Source organism: Rhinoderma darwinii, chromosome 5, assembly GCF_050947455.1.
Source record: "Rhinoderma darwinii isolate aRhiDar2 chromosome 5, aRhiDar2.hap1, whole genome shotgun sequence".
Classification (NCBI taxonomy): domain Eukaryota; kingdom Metazoa; phylum Chordata; class Amphibia; order Anura; family Rhinodermatidae; genus Rhinoderma; species Rhinoderma darwinii.
Genome location: NC_134691.1, coordinates 73,276,162 through 73,294,400, shown reverse-complemented (window position 1 = coordinate 73,294,400; position 18,239 = coordinate 73,276,162). Strand labels below are relative to the sequence as shown.

At 37.4% G+C, this 18,239-nt stretch overlaps 1 protein-coding gene across 3 annotated transcripts in view; it reads right to left on the bottom strand.

Annotated features, from left to right (window-relative positions):
- Positions 1-13,154: 13,154 nt before the first annotated feature.
- The window catches only part of C5H8orf34 (chromosome 5 C8orf34 homolog), a 392,453-nt gene continuing 387,368 nt past the window's right edge, over positions 13,155-18,239 (bottom strand). For all 3 annotated transcript variants that reach the window (XM_075828255.1, XM_075828257.1, XM_075828256.1), the window contains one exon: positions 13,155-13,821. Coding sequence is in view for 1 of the 3 variants with exons in the window: in XM_075828257.1 (XP_075684372.1) it covers positions 13,814-13,821 (8 nt within the window). In the remaining 2 variants the exon portion in view is untranslated. The remainder of the gene's footprint in view (positions 13,822-18,239) is intronic.

The window sequence follows — 18,239 nt, the reverse complement described above, 5'->3', positions numbered from 1 at the left end:
CTTGATGTAATGCATATATCATCCATAGCAGTTAAAGGAAGGTTTTCATGTTTTCTTTTTAGGTTTTAGGATAGAAATACAGTAGGTGATTAGTGAAAGCTGCATAACAGGACAATGATATCATGGAGAAAAGTATCGAACCTGAAGCTACAACAATGCATTTGTTACATCTGCTTACGTACAAAATCAAATAGACTCTATGGGGTTTATAGACACCAAAAAAGTGTTTCCCTGTTTATAAAAATCTATTATATTTTATCATTTTATTATACTGTGTAATACTTTATTATAAAGAAAGACATCACTTAGTAAATGGACACTAAGATATTAAACAGCCCCCAAATGTACCAAGTAATTGAAGACATTTCTAGAAGTCTCTTACTTCTCCCTCTGCTGGACAGGCGACTTGATTTGCTTCACTTATTTATTAATGCCATACTGGTCTAGGTCACCACATATTGGCGAGTTGGAAGGCAGACTCGCCGAATGTGACACTGCATCTACTACTCTTTAGCAATCCTCCTCTAGTCAGATATCATACAGCAAACGCAAGGGAAAAATCGAGGCCTTAGAAAATTGGTGTCGACTTAATAATTTGAGATTTGTGGGCATACCAGATGCTATCAAAAGAGAAGCTCTCAATCTATATCTTATTGAACATCTGAGTTTTGAGTTCAGGAACATAAAGGCCTTTTTTTTTTTCAAGATTTCTCTATGGCTGTGTCTTAAAGACGGAAACATTTACCCCTGAATGCAGACATATTAACAACCACTGCTTCCAATTGCTTTATCCAGCTCGCCTGAGGGTTACCATAGATAATTGTAAACTCTAGTTTCGCAAGGGCAAGAGACTGACAGTTGTACCTAGCTTATGTAATCCTCAAATAATTGAGAATCTTAAGTCATTACTCTGACAGGTTTCATAGTATCCTTCTGAAGAAGCCCTGTGAGACTTAAGTCTTTACCTGAATTTCATTGTTACGTCTTAACAGTGTAGCATGTAGGCCCTCACAGGCCAATATGTCTCTCGGTTGTTATAGTTATAACATAGTTACATGGTGGTTAACTGTTTTTGTTGTTTCAGCTCTCCCTTCCTCTCCTAAAGCTGGTGAATCCCTATCCGTCTCGTGTTCTTCTACTTGGGAGACCTTCCTCGCTTGCTGGGAAGGGAAATGGCTCCCTGCTCAAAATTTTCTTAGAATTTGCAAGGGTCATATCCGGTTCAGGATTCTATAATGAGTATATAATCTCCTTCTGCAACACACTCTATCACTACTTCCAACGTTCTTGGATTACTGACATGGCAAACCCTATTCTTATGCTTAAATACAAATTGACAGGTAACTTAAAGAGGCTCTGTCACCAGATTTTGCAACCCCTATCTGCTATTGCAGCAGATAGGCGCTGCAATGTAGATTACAGTAACGTTTTTATTTTTAAAAAACGAGCATTTTTGGCCAAGTTCTGACCATTTTTGTATTTATGTAAATGAGGCTTGCTAAAGTCCAACTGGGCGTGTTTAAAGTAAAAGTCCAACTGGGCGTGTATTATGTGTGTTACATCGGGGCGTTTTTACTTCTTTTACTAGCTGGGCGTTCTGACGAGAAGTATCATCCACTTCTCTTCAGAACGCCCAGCTTCTGGCAGTGCAGACACACAGCATGTTCTCGAGAGATCACGCTGTGACGTCACTCACTTCCTGCCCCAGGTCCTGCATCGTGTCGGCCACATCGGCACCAGAGGCTACAGTTGATTCTGCAGCAGCATCAGCGTTTGCAGGTAAGTCGATGTAGCTACTTACCTGCAAACGCTGATGCTGCTGCAGAATCAACTGTAGCCTCTGGTGCCGATGTGGCCGACACGATGCAGGACCTGGTGCCGGAAGTGAGTGACGTCACAGCGTGATCTCTCGAGAACACGCTGTGTGTCTGCACTGCCAGAAGCTGGGTGTTAACGAACAGAAGTGGATGATGCTGATTCGTCAGCATCATACACTCCCATTCCTAACGCCCAGTTAGTAAAAGAAGTAAAAACGCCCCGATGTACGCACATAATACACGCCCAGTTGTATTTTTACTGTAAACACGCCCAGTTGTACTTTTGCAAGCCTCATTTGCATAAATACAAAAATGGTCATAACTTGGCCAAAAATGCTTGTTTTTTAAAAATAAAAACGTTACTGTAATCTACATTGCAGCGCCTATCTGCTGCAATAGCAGATAGGGGTTGCAAAATCTGGTGACAGAGCCTCTTTAACAACCTCTGGGGTGACAGATTCCTTTGAGTACTTGTACAGGGCCACCACATTTGACCAATTGAAAACTCAAAGCTACTTACAATCACTACAGCTTCCCTCACTAGCAGACAAACAACACAAAAGGCTGTCCTTGAATGAGATATAACACCTGAGGATATTAGGAGTGCCATTTCTTAATTAAGTCATAACAAAATCACGGGACCTGATGGATTCTCAAAAGAATACTATTTCCTATTGCCTTTATAAGGATCTCTCTATCTGATTTTACAACTGCACATACCATTTTACTATCTATTAATCAGAGCTATAAGCTTCTCACTAAGATCCTGGCCTATCATCTGCAACTGATTTTGCTTCATATACTTTTAGAATTATAGAGAGGTTTCATTCGCAACCAACAGTATATCAAAAATATTTACGTACTGTGATATTGGCTACAATTAAGCCATTAGATATCTCTGGTTCGGTATCGCTGCTCCTCAGCCAGGGCGCCGAGAAGGAATTTTACCAGGTACCCTGGATCTTCCTTTATACTGCCTTATTGGCCAGGAACTTTGGTGATATGTTTTCAAATTTCATACAATTTACCCATGATCAAGCTTCCACAACGATAAGCGTCAACGGTACAAACACAATGGCCATTGATACTTTTAGAGGAATGCCCTCTTTCTCCATTACTTTTTAACATTGTAATAGACTCCTTATTATGACACCTACAATCTATGCCCACTTTTTATCAAGCTTTACATTTTGAAATTCTGATGATAAAGTCATGACATTTGCAGATTTTGTCTTGCTAGTCATGAGTAATCCCAGACAAACTCTTCCTGTACTTCCAAATTTGCACTTAATTTAGATAAACTAGAGGTCTTACTACTTAAGGGTCCGGGCAGTAGTAATGGTCTTCATTATGGTCTGCATCCATTCTTATCAGATGGCAAACCACATCTATCAATTACCTTGGTGTAATCATAACCAGACGACCTTCTGCAAACTATGCTTTCAATATCGGTACATAAATACACAAATTAGAAACCTCTCTCCTTACCTGGGGGAAATTTCCGTTATTATATCTAGGGAGAGCTAACCTGCTGAAAATTATTGAAATACCGAAACTATTTATATCTTTTGCACATGTTACCAATCTGTTTTACCTTCAAGAGATAAAAAAAATAATAGATTTTCTCTTTTGCTCATTTGTCTGGGATGGCCAATGTTCCAAAAGTACCTTACATATTTTACACCAACCGCGATTACACGGGAGGTCTTAATATCCTGGATATTAACATTCTTAACCTGGTTGCCATTACCATAGTGGTGGGTGATTGGCTGACAGGCTCCTCCCTGTATACTAATAACGCAATTGACCCAAGTATTATCCCTACTTCTTCCACTTACTAATTTATTGCATCAACCATTTTCTTTAAGGAAGGCGAAAAATCTTACACCGCAATATTCCCTTCACCTTTCACTGATACAATACCCCAATTTCAAAATGGCTAGGCACAACGCGTCTTTCAGATTTTAGCTAAGATAGGCGGTGGTGCCTTCTGCACATGGTCAATATGACCACAAAGGGTTTTTTCACTTTCAATAAAAATATCTATCCCACTATTTGCTTATTACCAAGCCCGTTGTTATACCACCATCACGTTGCACCATTTTTTTGCCAGAGGAGTGAGACTCATCCCTCCGCAACTCTATAACAAGATCTAACAACTCGAGAGGTTATATATCATGCCTTTATAAAATATTCTTGCCTTTACTGGACTCTAAGAATGCCCCGACTGGACATAAAATGATGAGCGGAAGCTATCCCATCTATAGACACATCAACAACTTTAGACTCATTAGAATATGCTTATAAAATGCAACCATAAGCTACATATTTGGAAATGACCTTGTGTATCCTGCAAGATATTTCTCCCCATAAAGGGTTCATGATGAGCATCTACCGTACAGAGGCTTGCCTGAAATGTGGGGTGCCAAATTCAGATATATTCACTGTCACTGGACTTCCCCCCCAAAACAAAGCTTTTTTGGTAGATAATAATTTTACAACAAATTATCCTACCAAATTTATCCCTTTTACCCGGTCTGGGCAATATTTGGCTGGATGGACCCTACTAAATTTAGACGTACTAAAAACAGTAGAGAAATATTCCACAGCCGAAAAAAAAAACATCCTGCAGTTAGGGAGCCTGAGAGATTATCCACATTGAGAAATTCACCTATTTGAGATGGTTTGGGAGACCTCTAAATGCAACGAATACAAGTAAAAATTAAGCGTAATTTCTCATTGACAACCTGGTATCTGGAAAGAGAATTGGGTGAGCCTCCTATTTCCTGATCTACTTACTAGAGTTGGAAATATGGACGTGCAGGGATTAATTTTTTGTTCTCTACCTAAACTTCTCCTCTTTCCCTTCCTTTTTATGTTGCCTTTATTTAGATTTCCTTTTTTTTTTTTTTTTTAATTACCAGCATTGTTTTTTCTTTACTTTTCATTTAAATTGGTACAGCCTTGCTGAATGGTTTGATAAATAACTTATTTCACATTAAAAACCTTGTCTAGTTGGCTCGGCTTAGCCTCCAACAGTGAGACTATTGTCTTCTGATGATACTTATATCTAAGATATATTCGCAGTGATTACTATTGTCTCTGTTTATAACAGGGATCGGCTCTCCTAGTGTGTTATTGATTTTGAAGGCTGAAGAGATATCATTGGATAGGTCAAATACCTAATTAATGAATAGATATGGTCTCATACCTTTGCATCTTTTACATTTGATACAAAAGCATACTGTCAGATGAAAGCAATTACTAAATATTTTACTGCTGTTGATTAAGATTAGTACCTATTTCTTGTTTTGAAAATCTGACAATGACACAATGCTGTTGACTGCTTGTCAATGGTTTATTTTGTAGAGATACATTTTAAAATGTTTATTAAAAACATGTTGAAAATACGATATATTACATTTCACCCGCAAAATTAAAATGTTTAAATTGGAATCATTGAAAAAAATGCTCCTGCGTCTAGATAGTGCTGTCACACAGTTAGAAATTACAAATCAAATCTGCCACCTGAAATTGTTACAGATTCTATGGTTTATAGATAAAAAAATATATATCTATGAACCTTTTTATGTAACATAGAAAAAACTGGCAAAAGTAAAGGGCTTGTATTACAGCATTTGATAAGATCCTTTAAAGGATACAAAATTAAACACTTTTGCAACCAATTTGTTTCATTGTCCAATGCATGTATAATAAAAATAAAATATAGCAACTTTGAAAAAAGTCAAAGGCTACATTCACACGAGCGTGACAGATTTACGTGTGTAAAAAACGTGCGTAAATCTGTTCATGTGCATTGTGTTTTTGCATCAGTGTGCTTTGCGTGTGGCATGTATTTTTCACGCACTTGCAAACACTATTTTTTCAATGGAATTGATGCGTGAAACACGGACAGCACACGGATGTGCATCCGTGGTTTTCACGCACCCATTGACTTCAATGGGCGACTAGGTGCGTGAAAATGCACCAATATTGCGCATGCAGTGAGTTTCATGCAACAGACACTCGCTCCGTGAAAACTCACGCATGTGTGAATAGCCCCATTGAAATCAATGGGTCCGTGTGATGTGCGTTGTTTCAACGCACAGCCCACGGATGAGAATCACGCTCGTCTGAATGAGCCCTTAAGGTTATAAAGAAAAGATAGGAGAGTGAAAGGAGTAACACAAGTTCAATATCAGACTACGCATAGTTGGTCTGTAGTCTGAAACCATGGAGACATATAGGTTTGTATAGGAGCTCTACACTATTTTGCTACATTGGTGTAATCAAAATTGCAGCAATATGTAAAATATAGGTACTTGGAATGAACCCGAGAGTGCTTTAAAACTCAGTATGTAAAATTGACTTTTCTGTGGGAGAAAATATTCTATTTGAAATTAAATCCTAAGAGGACCTTTTTTAAGTCTTTATTCGTTTTTTTCAATTTATGACGACTTAAATTTTTGAATATTAAAAGTACAGGTTGTGGTGTATATTCATATCAATGGCAAGTAAAAAATTTATTTATTGGGCATGTCCCACAATCCCTACAGTATATCTGTATTTCATCTGCTGGTAATTTTGACAAACCTAATGCAATAGTTTTTAAAGGTTTCTTTATTTTTTTAAACAATTTAGTGTAACACAAAAATAAGGCATTTACTAAAATAATATGTGGTGAAAAACTGTTCTAGCGTTGCACATACAGTAGAAGAGCAATCAGATAAAATGTTCATGTGATATTGTCACGTGATGGAATGCACGAGATATCATTAGCTTGCCAGATCCAAAGTTCTTGAGAGCAGGTACTGTAACAAATGATTGTAATGTATCTGTAAATTTCTTAATTTTATGTGCTAAAATGATTTATGTAAAAAATAAATAAATCCAACTCCCTAAAAAAATGTAATTATTATTCTTTACATTTTTTGCACATTTATTTAAATCGCAATAGTCACAAAGAAATAAGCCAATTTTCCCCCAAATTTTTTTTTATAAATAGTTTTTTTATTGTGGTAGCAGTATCAAGCACATTCATTTAATAAAATCAATATATGAAAAAGCATTCATCAGTTGAAAAACATAGTAAGCACAAATCATGCTTCACAATACAAGTGCACACAAAATTTTCTTAACTGTAATACTTGAGTACAAAGTCACTAAATTCATTATAAATCAGAATGCTGCAGATATAAGAATATCCCATACAATTTATTTTGTATATTTTTTTATACCAAGGTTTAAGATGTATTGAACATTATTTTCCACATTCAGTAACAAGATTTGCACATTTTAAAAATGCTATTTAAACATTATTCAACTCTTTGTTTTGAAATATTGTTAATCAAATCTTAAAATATTATTTTTAAGAAGCTGTATTAGTTTAATTTATATTTTACTAATTTAATATTTTACTATCATGCAAGAAATATTTAATTTCAAAATATTCTTTTCAAATCTGAATTATCATTGTAGAAAAATGAGAAGCAGAAACAAAGAAAAAAAAGATAATAATTAAGGCAAATACCAGAAATATATGTAAAGCTCTGTACACATTAGCATGAATGTGGGGTTTCTGTTGGGTTGTCCAGTATTTTTTACATAAAAAAAACCCTGAAATCTAACAAACCTCATTAGCGTCAACATGGTCCGTCAGGAAGTGTTGGTATTCATTTAAAAAACGGATCTGGTATAGCTGTCATGATTCCATTACAAAAACGGAAGCCATGACGCTAATGTTAACGGAGCTCATAGGGCTCATAGGTTAGACATTTGAAAATGTAAAACATTTTAGAAAAAAGAGCAAAATATGAATTAGTCTTTAAACTACTCAAGCAAGCACCACCTTTTTTGAAAAACACCCACCCATATATTATTATACATAATATTTGTATATATATATATATATATATATATATATATATATATATATATACATACAGTGAAGGAAAAAAGTATTTGATCATGAACAGTCTAGAATTTTTAGGCTAGGTTAATTTTACCAGTGAGAGATAGATTATATATAAAAAAAAAAAGAAAATCACATTGTCAAAATTATATATATTTATTTGCATTGTGCACAGAGAAATAAGTATTTGATCCCCTGCCAACCATTAAGAGTTCAGCCTCCTCCAGACAAGTTACACGCTCCAAATCAACTTGGTGCCTGCATTAAAGACAGCTGTCTTACATGGTCACCTGTATAAAAGACTCCTGTCCACAGACTCAATTAATCAGTCTGACTCTAACCTCTACAACATGGGCAAGACCAAAGAGCTTTCTAAGGATGTCAGGGACAAGATCACAGACCTGCACAAGGCTGGAATGGGCTACAAAACCATAACTAGGACGCTGGGTGAGAAGGAGACAACTGTTGGTGCAATAGTAAGAAAATGGAAGACATACAAAATGACTGTCAATCGACATCGATCTGGGGCTCCATGCAAAATCTCACCTCGTGGGGTATCCTTGATCCTGAGGAAGGTGAGAGCTCAGCCGAAAACTACACGGGGGGAACTTGTTAATGATCTCAAGGCAGCTGGGACCACAGTCACCAAAAAAACCATTGGTAACACATTACGCCGTAATGGATTAAAATCCTGCAGTGCCCGCAAGGTCCCCCTGCTCAAGAAGGCACATGTACAGGCCCATCTGAAGTTTGCAAATGAACATCTGGATGATTCTGAGAGTGATTGGGAGAAGGTGCTGTGGTCAGATGAGACTAAAATTGAGCTCTTTGGCATTAACTCAACTCGCCGTGTTTGGAGGAAGAGAAATGCTGCCTATGACCCAAAGAATACCGTCCCCATTGTCAAGCATGGAGGTGGAAACATTATGTTTTGGGGGTGTTTCTCTGCTAAGGGCACAGGACTACTTCACCGCATCAATGGGTGAATGGATGGAGCCATGTACCGTCAAATCCTGAGTGACAACCTCCTTCCCTTCACCAGGACATTAAAAATGGCTCGTGGATGGGTCTTCCAGCACGACAATGACCTGAAACATACAGCCAAGGCAACAAAGGAGTGGCTCAAAAAGAAGCACATTAAGGTCATGGAGTGGCCTAGCCAGTCTCCAGACCTTAATCCCATCGAAAACTTATGGAGGGAGCTGAAGATCCGAGTTGCCAAGCGACAGCCTCAAAATCTCAATGATTTACAGATGATCTGCAAAGAGGAGTGGGCCAAAATTCCATCTAACATGTGTGCAAACCTCATTATCAACTACAAAAAACGTCTGACTGCTGTACTTGCCAACAAGGGTTTTGCCACCAAGTATTAAGTCTTGTTTGCCAAAGGGATCAAATTCTTATTTCTCTGTGCACAATGCAAATATATATATATAATTTTGACTATGTGATTTTCTTTTTTTTTTTTAGATAATCAATCTCTTACTGGTAAAATTAACCTAGCCTAAAAATTCTAGACTGTTCATGACTTTGACAGTGGGCAAACTTACAAAATCAGCAAGGCATCAAATACTTATTTCCTTCACTGTATATATGTATGTGTATATTTTGTCAATTGTCCTTTTAATTAAAAAAGGTTTATATTACATTTTGGATAGATTACTAATCTACAAAAAAATTTAGTATAACCTTACAGTATCTCTGGTGTGAATTAAGCACTGAAACAAAGAGTACACAGCAAGAAGGCAACATTTTATTTGAACGATTAAAACATTTGAAATAGTTTAAAATATTTGAAATATTTCAGTTAATGAAAATTTTACAAACTTTACTATTTTAATCTGGGCACACATACATATGCCATGTTCCTAAAATATCTAACTTTGTACATTTTTAAGCCGTCAAGGAGATGTTTTTGGGGTATTAATCTAAAATTGTATCGATTTATTGTATTATTCTAAATTGTATATTCAACAATGTGTTTTTTTTTTTGTTGTAAATTTAAAACTTTTTTAATTATATTAATTTAAGAGGCATGGGGTTATCCCACCAAAACAATTTATCACCTTTCCACAGGGTAGGTGATAAGTGTCTGATTGCTGGGGGCTCCATCGCTGGAACCCCACTGATCCAGAGAATGGGTGTCCCGAATCTCCTGTATGAACAGAGCGGCAGGTCACGCACGCGTATTGCCACTCGATCCATATAGGACTGCAGGAGATAGCCGATTAAAGCGCTCAGTTATCTCTGGCAGTCTCATCGACATGATAGATGATATTAATGTACAGATACATCAGTAATTCTTCTAACAACATACAAGGCAAGGTCTATAAAATATGCACAATGTTCAAACTATACATATTTTATTAAATGTCATACGTTACTTAATGTTAAAAAATTAGAACATTTCAAAAGCTAAAGGCACACATCTCCTTCTACTTTTCATCTCTGACCCACACAGGTCAATTTCATAGGAAGTCAATTAAAAGCATTGTTCCATCTTGACACCCCTTGCCATAAGCCCTATTTTAGGGCATATGGACATTATAGAGAGTTGCCGTTTTAAAAAAGTGTCCAGAGAAACAGGGTGGCTAAGAGGAGTCACAAAATGCGCCAGATTTATTAATTGGGTGCACAATTTTTTGGGTTGCAAAAAAAAAAATGGTGTAAAGTACGCCAGCCCAAAAGGGGCTAAGAAAGAAAAGGTGTCTAACATGTCTAACAAGTTGTGCCAAATTTATCATTGTGATAAATTTTGTCTGTCTGGTTTAGTTTTATCCTTTTTAAATTTAGGAGGGATTTAGTTTTTGGACTGGTCAATAGCAATGTATTTTTATCACTATCATGTAAAAAAACTTTATATCTACATTACATGTATTTCCCTTTAACCCTTTTGTTGTCAGGGAAATGTTCACACTTTTAACAAATACAAATAAAACCTGAATTATAAAAAAAAAAAATCATATTATACAGATGTGTCCTCCCTAAACATTGCTTGTATTTGCTTAGGGACTTCAATTTCACATAAAAAAATAAAATAACAATAATATCACAACATGCTAGCAAAATCCTTGACAGGCTGCAATTCATATGACAACTACTGGGTGGCCTCACATAGACACTTATAGCATAGACATCTCGTGACAGAGTATCATGAAATCATGTGGGGTTTTTTTCAAAGCTGGTTATCTCGCGCCACATATCTCAGGATTTTTTTAAGATATGAGGAAAGAGAAGGCAGGACACATCTGTATCCTCATGCTCAAGTATTTTCCGAAAGCAGACACCTGGCACATTGTGAAAATGCCACCCAGCACATAGGCAATCATGGGCGCAACTCATGTAATTTTGAATCAAAACGTAACATTGTGTAAAAAATGCATTAAAAAAAATCAGTGTTGGTGGCTAAAAGTCTGACTCAAGCAGAGTCTGAGACCCATTAGACATACTACAAATAAAAGTTCAAGATGTGCAGGATTCCGAAATGCCACTTATGCCTATGTCTACATGCACATATATTCACATGATGATCAGAATTGAAGAAACCAAAAATATCTGTGATCCAGATGTCAAGAAGAATCCGATTCACAGTCAATAAATGTTTTTTTTCAGGTGAGCAGGGGGGAGGGGTGATTAGATCTTCTCAGTCCTTTAGTAGAAAAAACAATGATCCCCTTAAATGTGACAATCAGGGAGATCATATCCTGTCTCATTGGATACATTACTAGATCTGAAATATTTGCACTAAACCACAAAAACAAACTAATAAATTGCTTTAATCTAGTCTAATGCAAGTTAATAAAAGCAACAATATTTTGCACTTAAAGGATATCATCCACATTCCTGTAGTAGGCAAACTGTGCATTTGAAGCAAAAGATTTATTAACTGTGATTTTATTGGTTTATATTATTACATACTTTGTATGACATGTTTATCAGCAAAGCTAATTCTAGATTGATGAACCATTGTGTGCTAAGCATATACGCATAACATTGGTAAGCATGCATACTATCAGTGGCCCAACAATATTAACTCTTTCACACTGCACTCAAAAAAGGTGCTTACCATCAGGCACCACTAAGATCTCTCTGGAGTCCCAAAACTAGTAAAGGTACTTTATCCATTAAGGCCAGGGTCCACTGCTGGGTCTCAACAACCACAGGGCCATAAAAACATTCTTAGCCTCTAGACCTAAAAAAAAACTTCCTAACCACTCAGTCTACCCCTGCATAAAAGTCATGCTACTAATGTAGGAACAGTAAAGTAATTAGCATTAACAGAAGATGGTGTGAATGAGTTAAACGAAAAACATAGATCTGTAGGAAGCCAAGAAAAATTAAGGCGAGGTTGACACCTTGTTTGGCCATGCAGTTAACAGTATAAATGAAAAATATGTACCGTCAAAACAACATTCTTTTGTCATAAGGCTGCCCCATGGGTAGATTACGGTATACACCTTTTTTCTCCATACATATACGGTCAACTGTATGGCCGAATGTGAAGTGAACTTAACTCTGGCAATCAATCAACAAGGTGATCATCAGATCAAAATTTAAGGTTAAAAGATATTACACCATTCAGAAATATTATTAATGGGAAAAAGATGAGTCTTTATACAAGAAATGTTTCATTCATTCTCCTAAGGCCTAATACCTGTTGATTTTTATTAGTACAAGCGCATCATGCAATGAACATTATTTGTACATGTTTTTTTTTTCAAAAAGGTCCCAAGAATTCTTTACATCGCATCTTAGATAACTAAAGGAGTGAACACTACCAAGAACACAAACTAAGGCTATGTTCACACATCACAGATTTTCCTATGGCAAATTTAGCGTGGATTTTCAGAAAATCCGTAGCGCAAATTCACAGCTGTCACACGTAATTATGCGGCGGGTTGGCAAGCGGATTCTGCATGCAAGTTAGCCCATTGTAATTCAATGGAGCTAATCTCTTGCTTTTCAGTGCAGAATCCGCGGCAATAATGAACATTCTGCAGCAAGTTCTTTATTCTAAAGCGGATATTTTCCTAAGCATGTGAATGGGGTAAAAAACAACAACATTCACATGCATTGCTAGTGGAATGTGAGCATATGTTCACACGACAAACGAAAAATGGCCGTAAAATACGGAGCTGGTTTCAAGGGAAAACAGCCTCTGATTTTTAGCCGTTTTTTATGCATCAAGTGTTTTTTTATGTGTTTTAGGCTGTTTTTGGAGCTGTTTTTCTATTGAGACAATGAAAAATGGATCCCAAAACGGCTCAAGAAGTGACATACACTTCTTTTTTATGCAGAATTTCTTTACGCGCCGTTTTTACAAACGGCCACGTAAAAAAACGCCCTGTGGGAACGAAACACAATTTTTCCCATTGAAATCAAAGGGCAGATGTTTGGAGGCGTTCAGCCTCTGTATTTTTAGCCGGCTGAAAATAAGCTGTGTGAACATACCCTTAGGCGCAGAATCTGCAACTAAACTCGAACAGAATCCTGAATGTGGGAACATGGCCTAAGGCCCCATGCACACGACCATGCCCGCAATCTCGGTCTGTGATTACGTGCACAGCCGGCTGTGGACAGCCACCCGCATTTGCTGGCCGTGCTCCTATTATAAGTATGGGAGCACGGTCCGTAAAATAAAAAAAAAGGACATGCCCTATTTTTTACGGATGATTTCTACGGCCTGGACACCTTCCCGTAAATATACAGGGAGGTGTCCGTGGCCAATCGAAATGAATGGGTCCATACTTTGATCCAAAATTACGGTCCGTAATTGCGGACCAAAATTACGGTCGTGTGCATGGGGCCTTAAAGTTGGAATTTGCTTACAAGAGAACATTGAAAAATTCTACAGTAATAAACTTGGAAGGTGCATAATCGTAACCAGTTACAGTATAAGAAAAGCTTACCATAACTGACGACTGTTCAATAAGAAAGTTTGATTTAATTATGATTAACACATTAACTATATCATTAAACACACTAAAAAAAATAATCGTTCTTGCAATTTATTGCAGTCAAAGACATTGGAAATTGTCTTCTGTCCTAGTATATATTGTTCATTGGTTCAGTTTGTCTTGTGGCATCACAAACCTAAAAAAGAACAAAGAAGGTTACATTTTTTTACAGTAGAGATCCGGTCAAAATGTCTGTCGAGCTCAAGCATTGATCCAGAGAGGTCATGTAAAATGTCACCATTACATTTTATTTTATCGCAGAAATAAATGCCTGAGATTATATGGATTAATGTAATACTATATTGTAATATGGTCCTCAGCTCTGTTTCTTTGATACAAAGATAATTTTTATGCACAGATTTTTCTGTATACATCTGTCTACAGTTTTCTCCCCCTAGTGGCATCTTTGTGCTGCAGAAATGTATGTAATTATGAAAGATGTGCATGCACATTGTCAAAGCAAATAAAAACAATATTAGATGTATGAAAAGAAAATATGATAAAAATGTTGTAGACTCTCTGGCCACTCATCACCGCAAACTACATTGTGATAACATGTTGAGTGGCACTAAAAAATAACTCACCTTTGCAACATCTGTATTCTAAAGAAAAGCTGCCAGTTCTCCTAAAAAGGTCTGTTTCAGTTAATGCTTGTATTCTTTATAAAATAAGGATTCTGGAATCTTTACTTAGAACTCTGCATTGTGCTGTTCCTCTGTTATTCCTTCTAGAAATATATTAATAAATTGACAGCTGGGTGTTACCATTATGCTTGTCAAAGGGGCATGTCCCTATACAGTCTGGACAGTGTCAGTCTATGTAGGGACACACACCCAAATAGTAACACTCAGTTGTCAATTTATTCATAAATTTGTAGGGGGAATTACAGAAGAACGGCACAATGCAGAGTTGTAAGAAAAGATGCTCCAGAATTTTTATTTTATGGGAAATAAGAGTATTTACTGAAAAAGACTTGTCAGGGAGCTGACTAGTCTTCTATAAAGGGGTTGTCTGATTTAGAAAACCAATATAATAAAATTTTAGACATTTCTAATATCATAAATGGAACACTGTTCAGGACCCTCATCTCTTAGCCAAAGCGTAGTGTGGATACAAAAAAGGGTCACTCATTCTAGAGAACCCAGCATATCCATGTATTACACAGACAGCCCATTGTTTTCAATTGAAACTGTACAATATTTAACCCCTTCTATCTTTGGCCACTTTTGACCCTGACAGAGCCTCATTTTTCAAATCTGACATGTTTCACTTTATGTGGTAATAACTTAGGAATCCTTTTACCTACCCACGCAATTCTGAGATTGATTTCTTGTGAAACATTGGACTTTATGTTACTGGCAAAATTTGCTCGATACATTTAGTATTTAATTGTAAATAATGTAGAGACAAATTGCAAAAATTTGCATTTTTCGAAATGTAAATGTATCTGCTTGTAAGACAGGCAATTATACCACACAAAATAGTTGCTAATTAACATCCCCCATACGTCTACTTTAGATTGGCATTGTTTTTTGAATATCCTTTTCTTTTTCTAGGACGTTACAAGGCTTAGAACTTTACATGCAATTTCCCAGAAGATTTTAAAAGGCTATATTTTCAGGGGCCAGTTCAGTTGTGAAGTGGCTTTGAGGGCCTTATATATTAGAAACTCCCAATAGGTCATCCCATTTTAAAAACGGCACACCTCAAAGTATTCAAAACAGCATTTAGAAAGTTTGTTAACCCTTTAGACATTTCACAGGAATTAAAGCACAGTAGAGGTGAAATTGACACATTTCATTTTTTTTTTTTTTTAAGAACTTCATTTTTTATAATTTTTTTTTGTAACACAGGTTTTTGTTTTTCAAGAGAAATGCAACTCAATATTTATTGCCCAGATTCTGAAGTTTTTAGAAATATCCCACATGTGGTCCTACCTAGTGTGGTAATGGACTGAAGCACCGGCCTCAGAAGAAAATGAGCACCTAGAGGATTTTGGGGCCTTCTATTTATGAGAATATGTTTTATGCACCATGTCAGGTTTGAAGGGCTCTTGTGGTGCCAAAACAGTGGAAACCCCCACAAGTGACCCCATTTTGGAAACTACACCGCTTGAGGAAATTATCTAGTGGTATAGTGAGCATTTTGACCCCACAGGTTTTTTTGCAGAAATTATTGGAAGTAGGCCGTGAAAATAAAAATTTACATTTTTTCTCATTCCCACCAGGACTAAAGGAGAAAAAGAACAACAACATTTATAAAGCAATTTCTCCCAAGTAAAACAATACCCCACATGTAGTCATAAACGGCTGTTTGGATACACGGCAGGGCTTAGAAGGGAAAGAGCACCATTTGGCTTTTGGAGCTCAAATTTAGCAGGAATGGTTTGCTGAGGCCATGTCACATTTGCAGAGCCCCTGAGGGACCAAAACACACACCCCAAAAATTTTTAAAAGGGTTTTCCCGGGTATGGCAATGCCATATATGTTGAAGTAAACTGCTGTTTAGGCACACTGTAGGGCTCAGAAGGGAGGGAGCACTATTTGGCTTTTGGAGTGTGGATTTGCTTGGTGGTAGTTGCTTGGTGGTAGTTTTGTTTGGAGTTTTAATGGTATTTTAGTTTATAATGTGGGGGCATATGTAAGCTGGGCAGAGTACATCAGGGGCATAGTAAGGTGGTATAATAATGGGGTAAAATAATCAATAGATGTGTGTTACGCTGTGAAGCAATCCTTTCTGCACAGGCCAGTGTCGCACTGATAAATGTTGTCATTTCTTATCCTCCTTTGGTACACACTCCGCACCTTTGCAGTTTGGGGAATTTTCCTGGGAAAGTGTTGTCCTGGTATAATACGGGCACCCTCGCTTCCAGCAGATATTTTTGGGCTCTACCCTTCCTAGTTCCCTAATTAATTTTAGGGCCTTGATTAATCGCCTTTTGAAACAGAAGAAATGTTCCCCTCTGATCTGCACAACTGCATAATTTTCTTTCCTGACTTATTGGAGCCTTAACTAATTTATTTTTTCATAGACATAGTGGTATGAGGGCTGTTTTTTTGCGGGATGCGCTGTAGTTATTATTGGTACCATTTTGGGGTACATGCAACGTTTTGATCACTTTTTATCCTATTTTTTGGGAGGCAAGGTGACCAAAAACCAGCAATTCTGGCTTCGTTTTTTACTGGGTTTTTTACGCCATTCACCATGCATTATAAATTACATGTTAACTTTATTCTGCGGGCCAGTATGATTCCAGCGATACCAAATTTACAGAACTCTTTTATGTTTTACAACTTTTTGCACAATAAAATTACTTTTGTAAAAAGAATGTTTTTTTTCTGTCGCCATGTCGTAAGAACCATTACTTTTTATTCCAATTTTTGTAGGGCAAAGTGACCAAGAAACCGAAATTCTGGCATTTTTTAAGTTTTTGTACGCCGTTCACCGCGTGGAATAAATAACATATTATTTTTATAGTTCAGGCCGTTTTGGACGCGGCGATACAAAATATGTATGGTTTATTTTATTTTTTTCAATAATAAAGGACTTGATAAGGGAAAAAGGGTGATTGTATTTTATTTTATTTTATTACTTGAAACTTTTATTATATTTTTTCCAACTTTTTTTTTCACTTGTTTTACCATTTTCTTTTGTCCCACCGGGGGACTTGAAGGTTCAACTGTCAGATTATTTTTCTAATACATTGCACTACATAGGTAGTGCAATGTATTAGATCTGTCAGTCATTCACTGACAGCAAGCCGATTAGGCTTCGCCTCTGGGAGGGGGGGGCTAATCGGCTTCCGTAACGGCAGAGTAGGAAGCCATTGTTAAGCCTCCTGTTGCCATAGCAGCAGTCGGCAGCCCTGCTATAGCATGGCAGGGCTGCTGATCTGCTACCAACCACAAAGATGCAGCGCTCGCTTTCGATCGCTGCATCTCAGGGGTTAATGGCAGGAATCGGAGCTAGCTCCAATCCTTGCTGTGACAGGTGGATGTCAGCTGTAACATACAGCTGACATCCACTGCTGATGATGCCGGCTCAGCTTCTAAGCCGGCGCCATCTTGCCGGCGGCTACGGAAGCCTTTAAGGCCCCGCCTCCGGTCGGGGCCTGAAAGTCTTCCATACTAGGCATAACAGGAGGCCAGTGTTAGGCCCCCGGTTGCCTTTGCAGCCACCGGCACCCTGGCAATTTCATGATGAGCTGCAAACACCTTAAATGCAGCGTTCATTTTTGACCGCTGCATTTAAGGGGTTAATGGCGGGGATCGGAGCAAACTTCGGTCCTCGCCATTACCCCAGGGTGTCAGCTATAACATGCAGCCGACACCCACAAAAAAGGTCTCACTCTGGAGGACTCAGCATATCCGTGAATTACACAGACAGCCCATTGATTTCAATTGGAAATGTGGGTAGTATGAGATATGAGATTAGAAACACATGGCCACTTTCTTCACAAACAGTGCCACTCTTTTCCATGGGCTGTTTTTGCCATCAATGCTCAGCCCCATTCAAGTGAAATGGACAAGAGTAGCGCTGTTTCTTATTTCATAC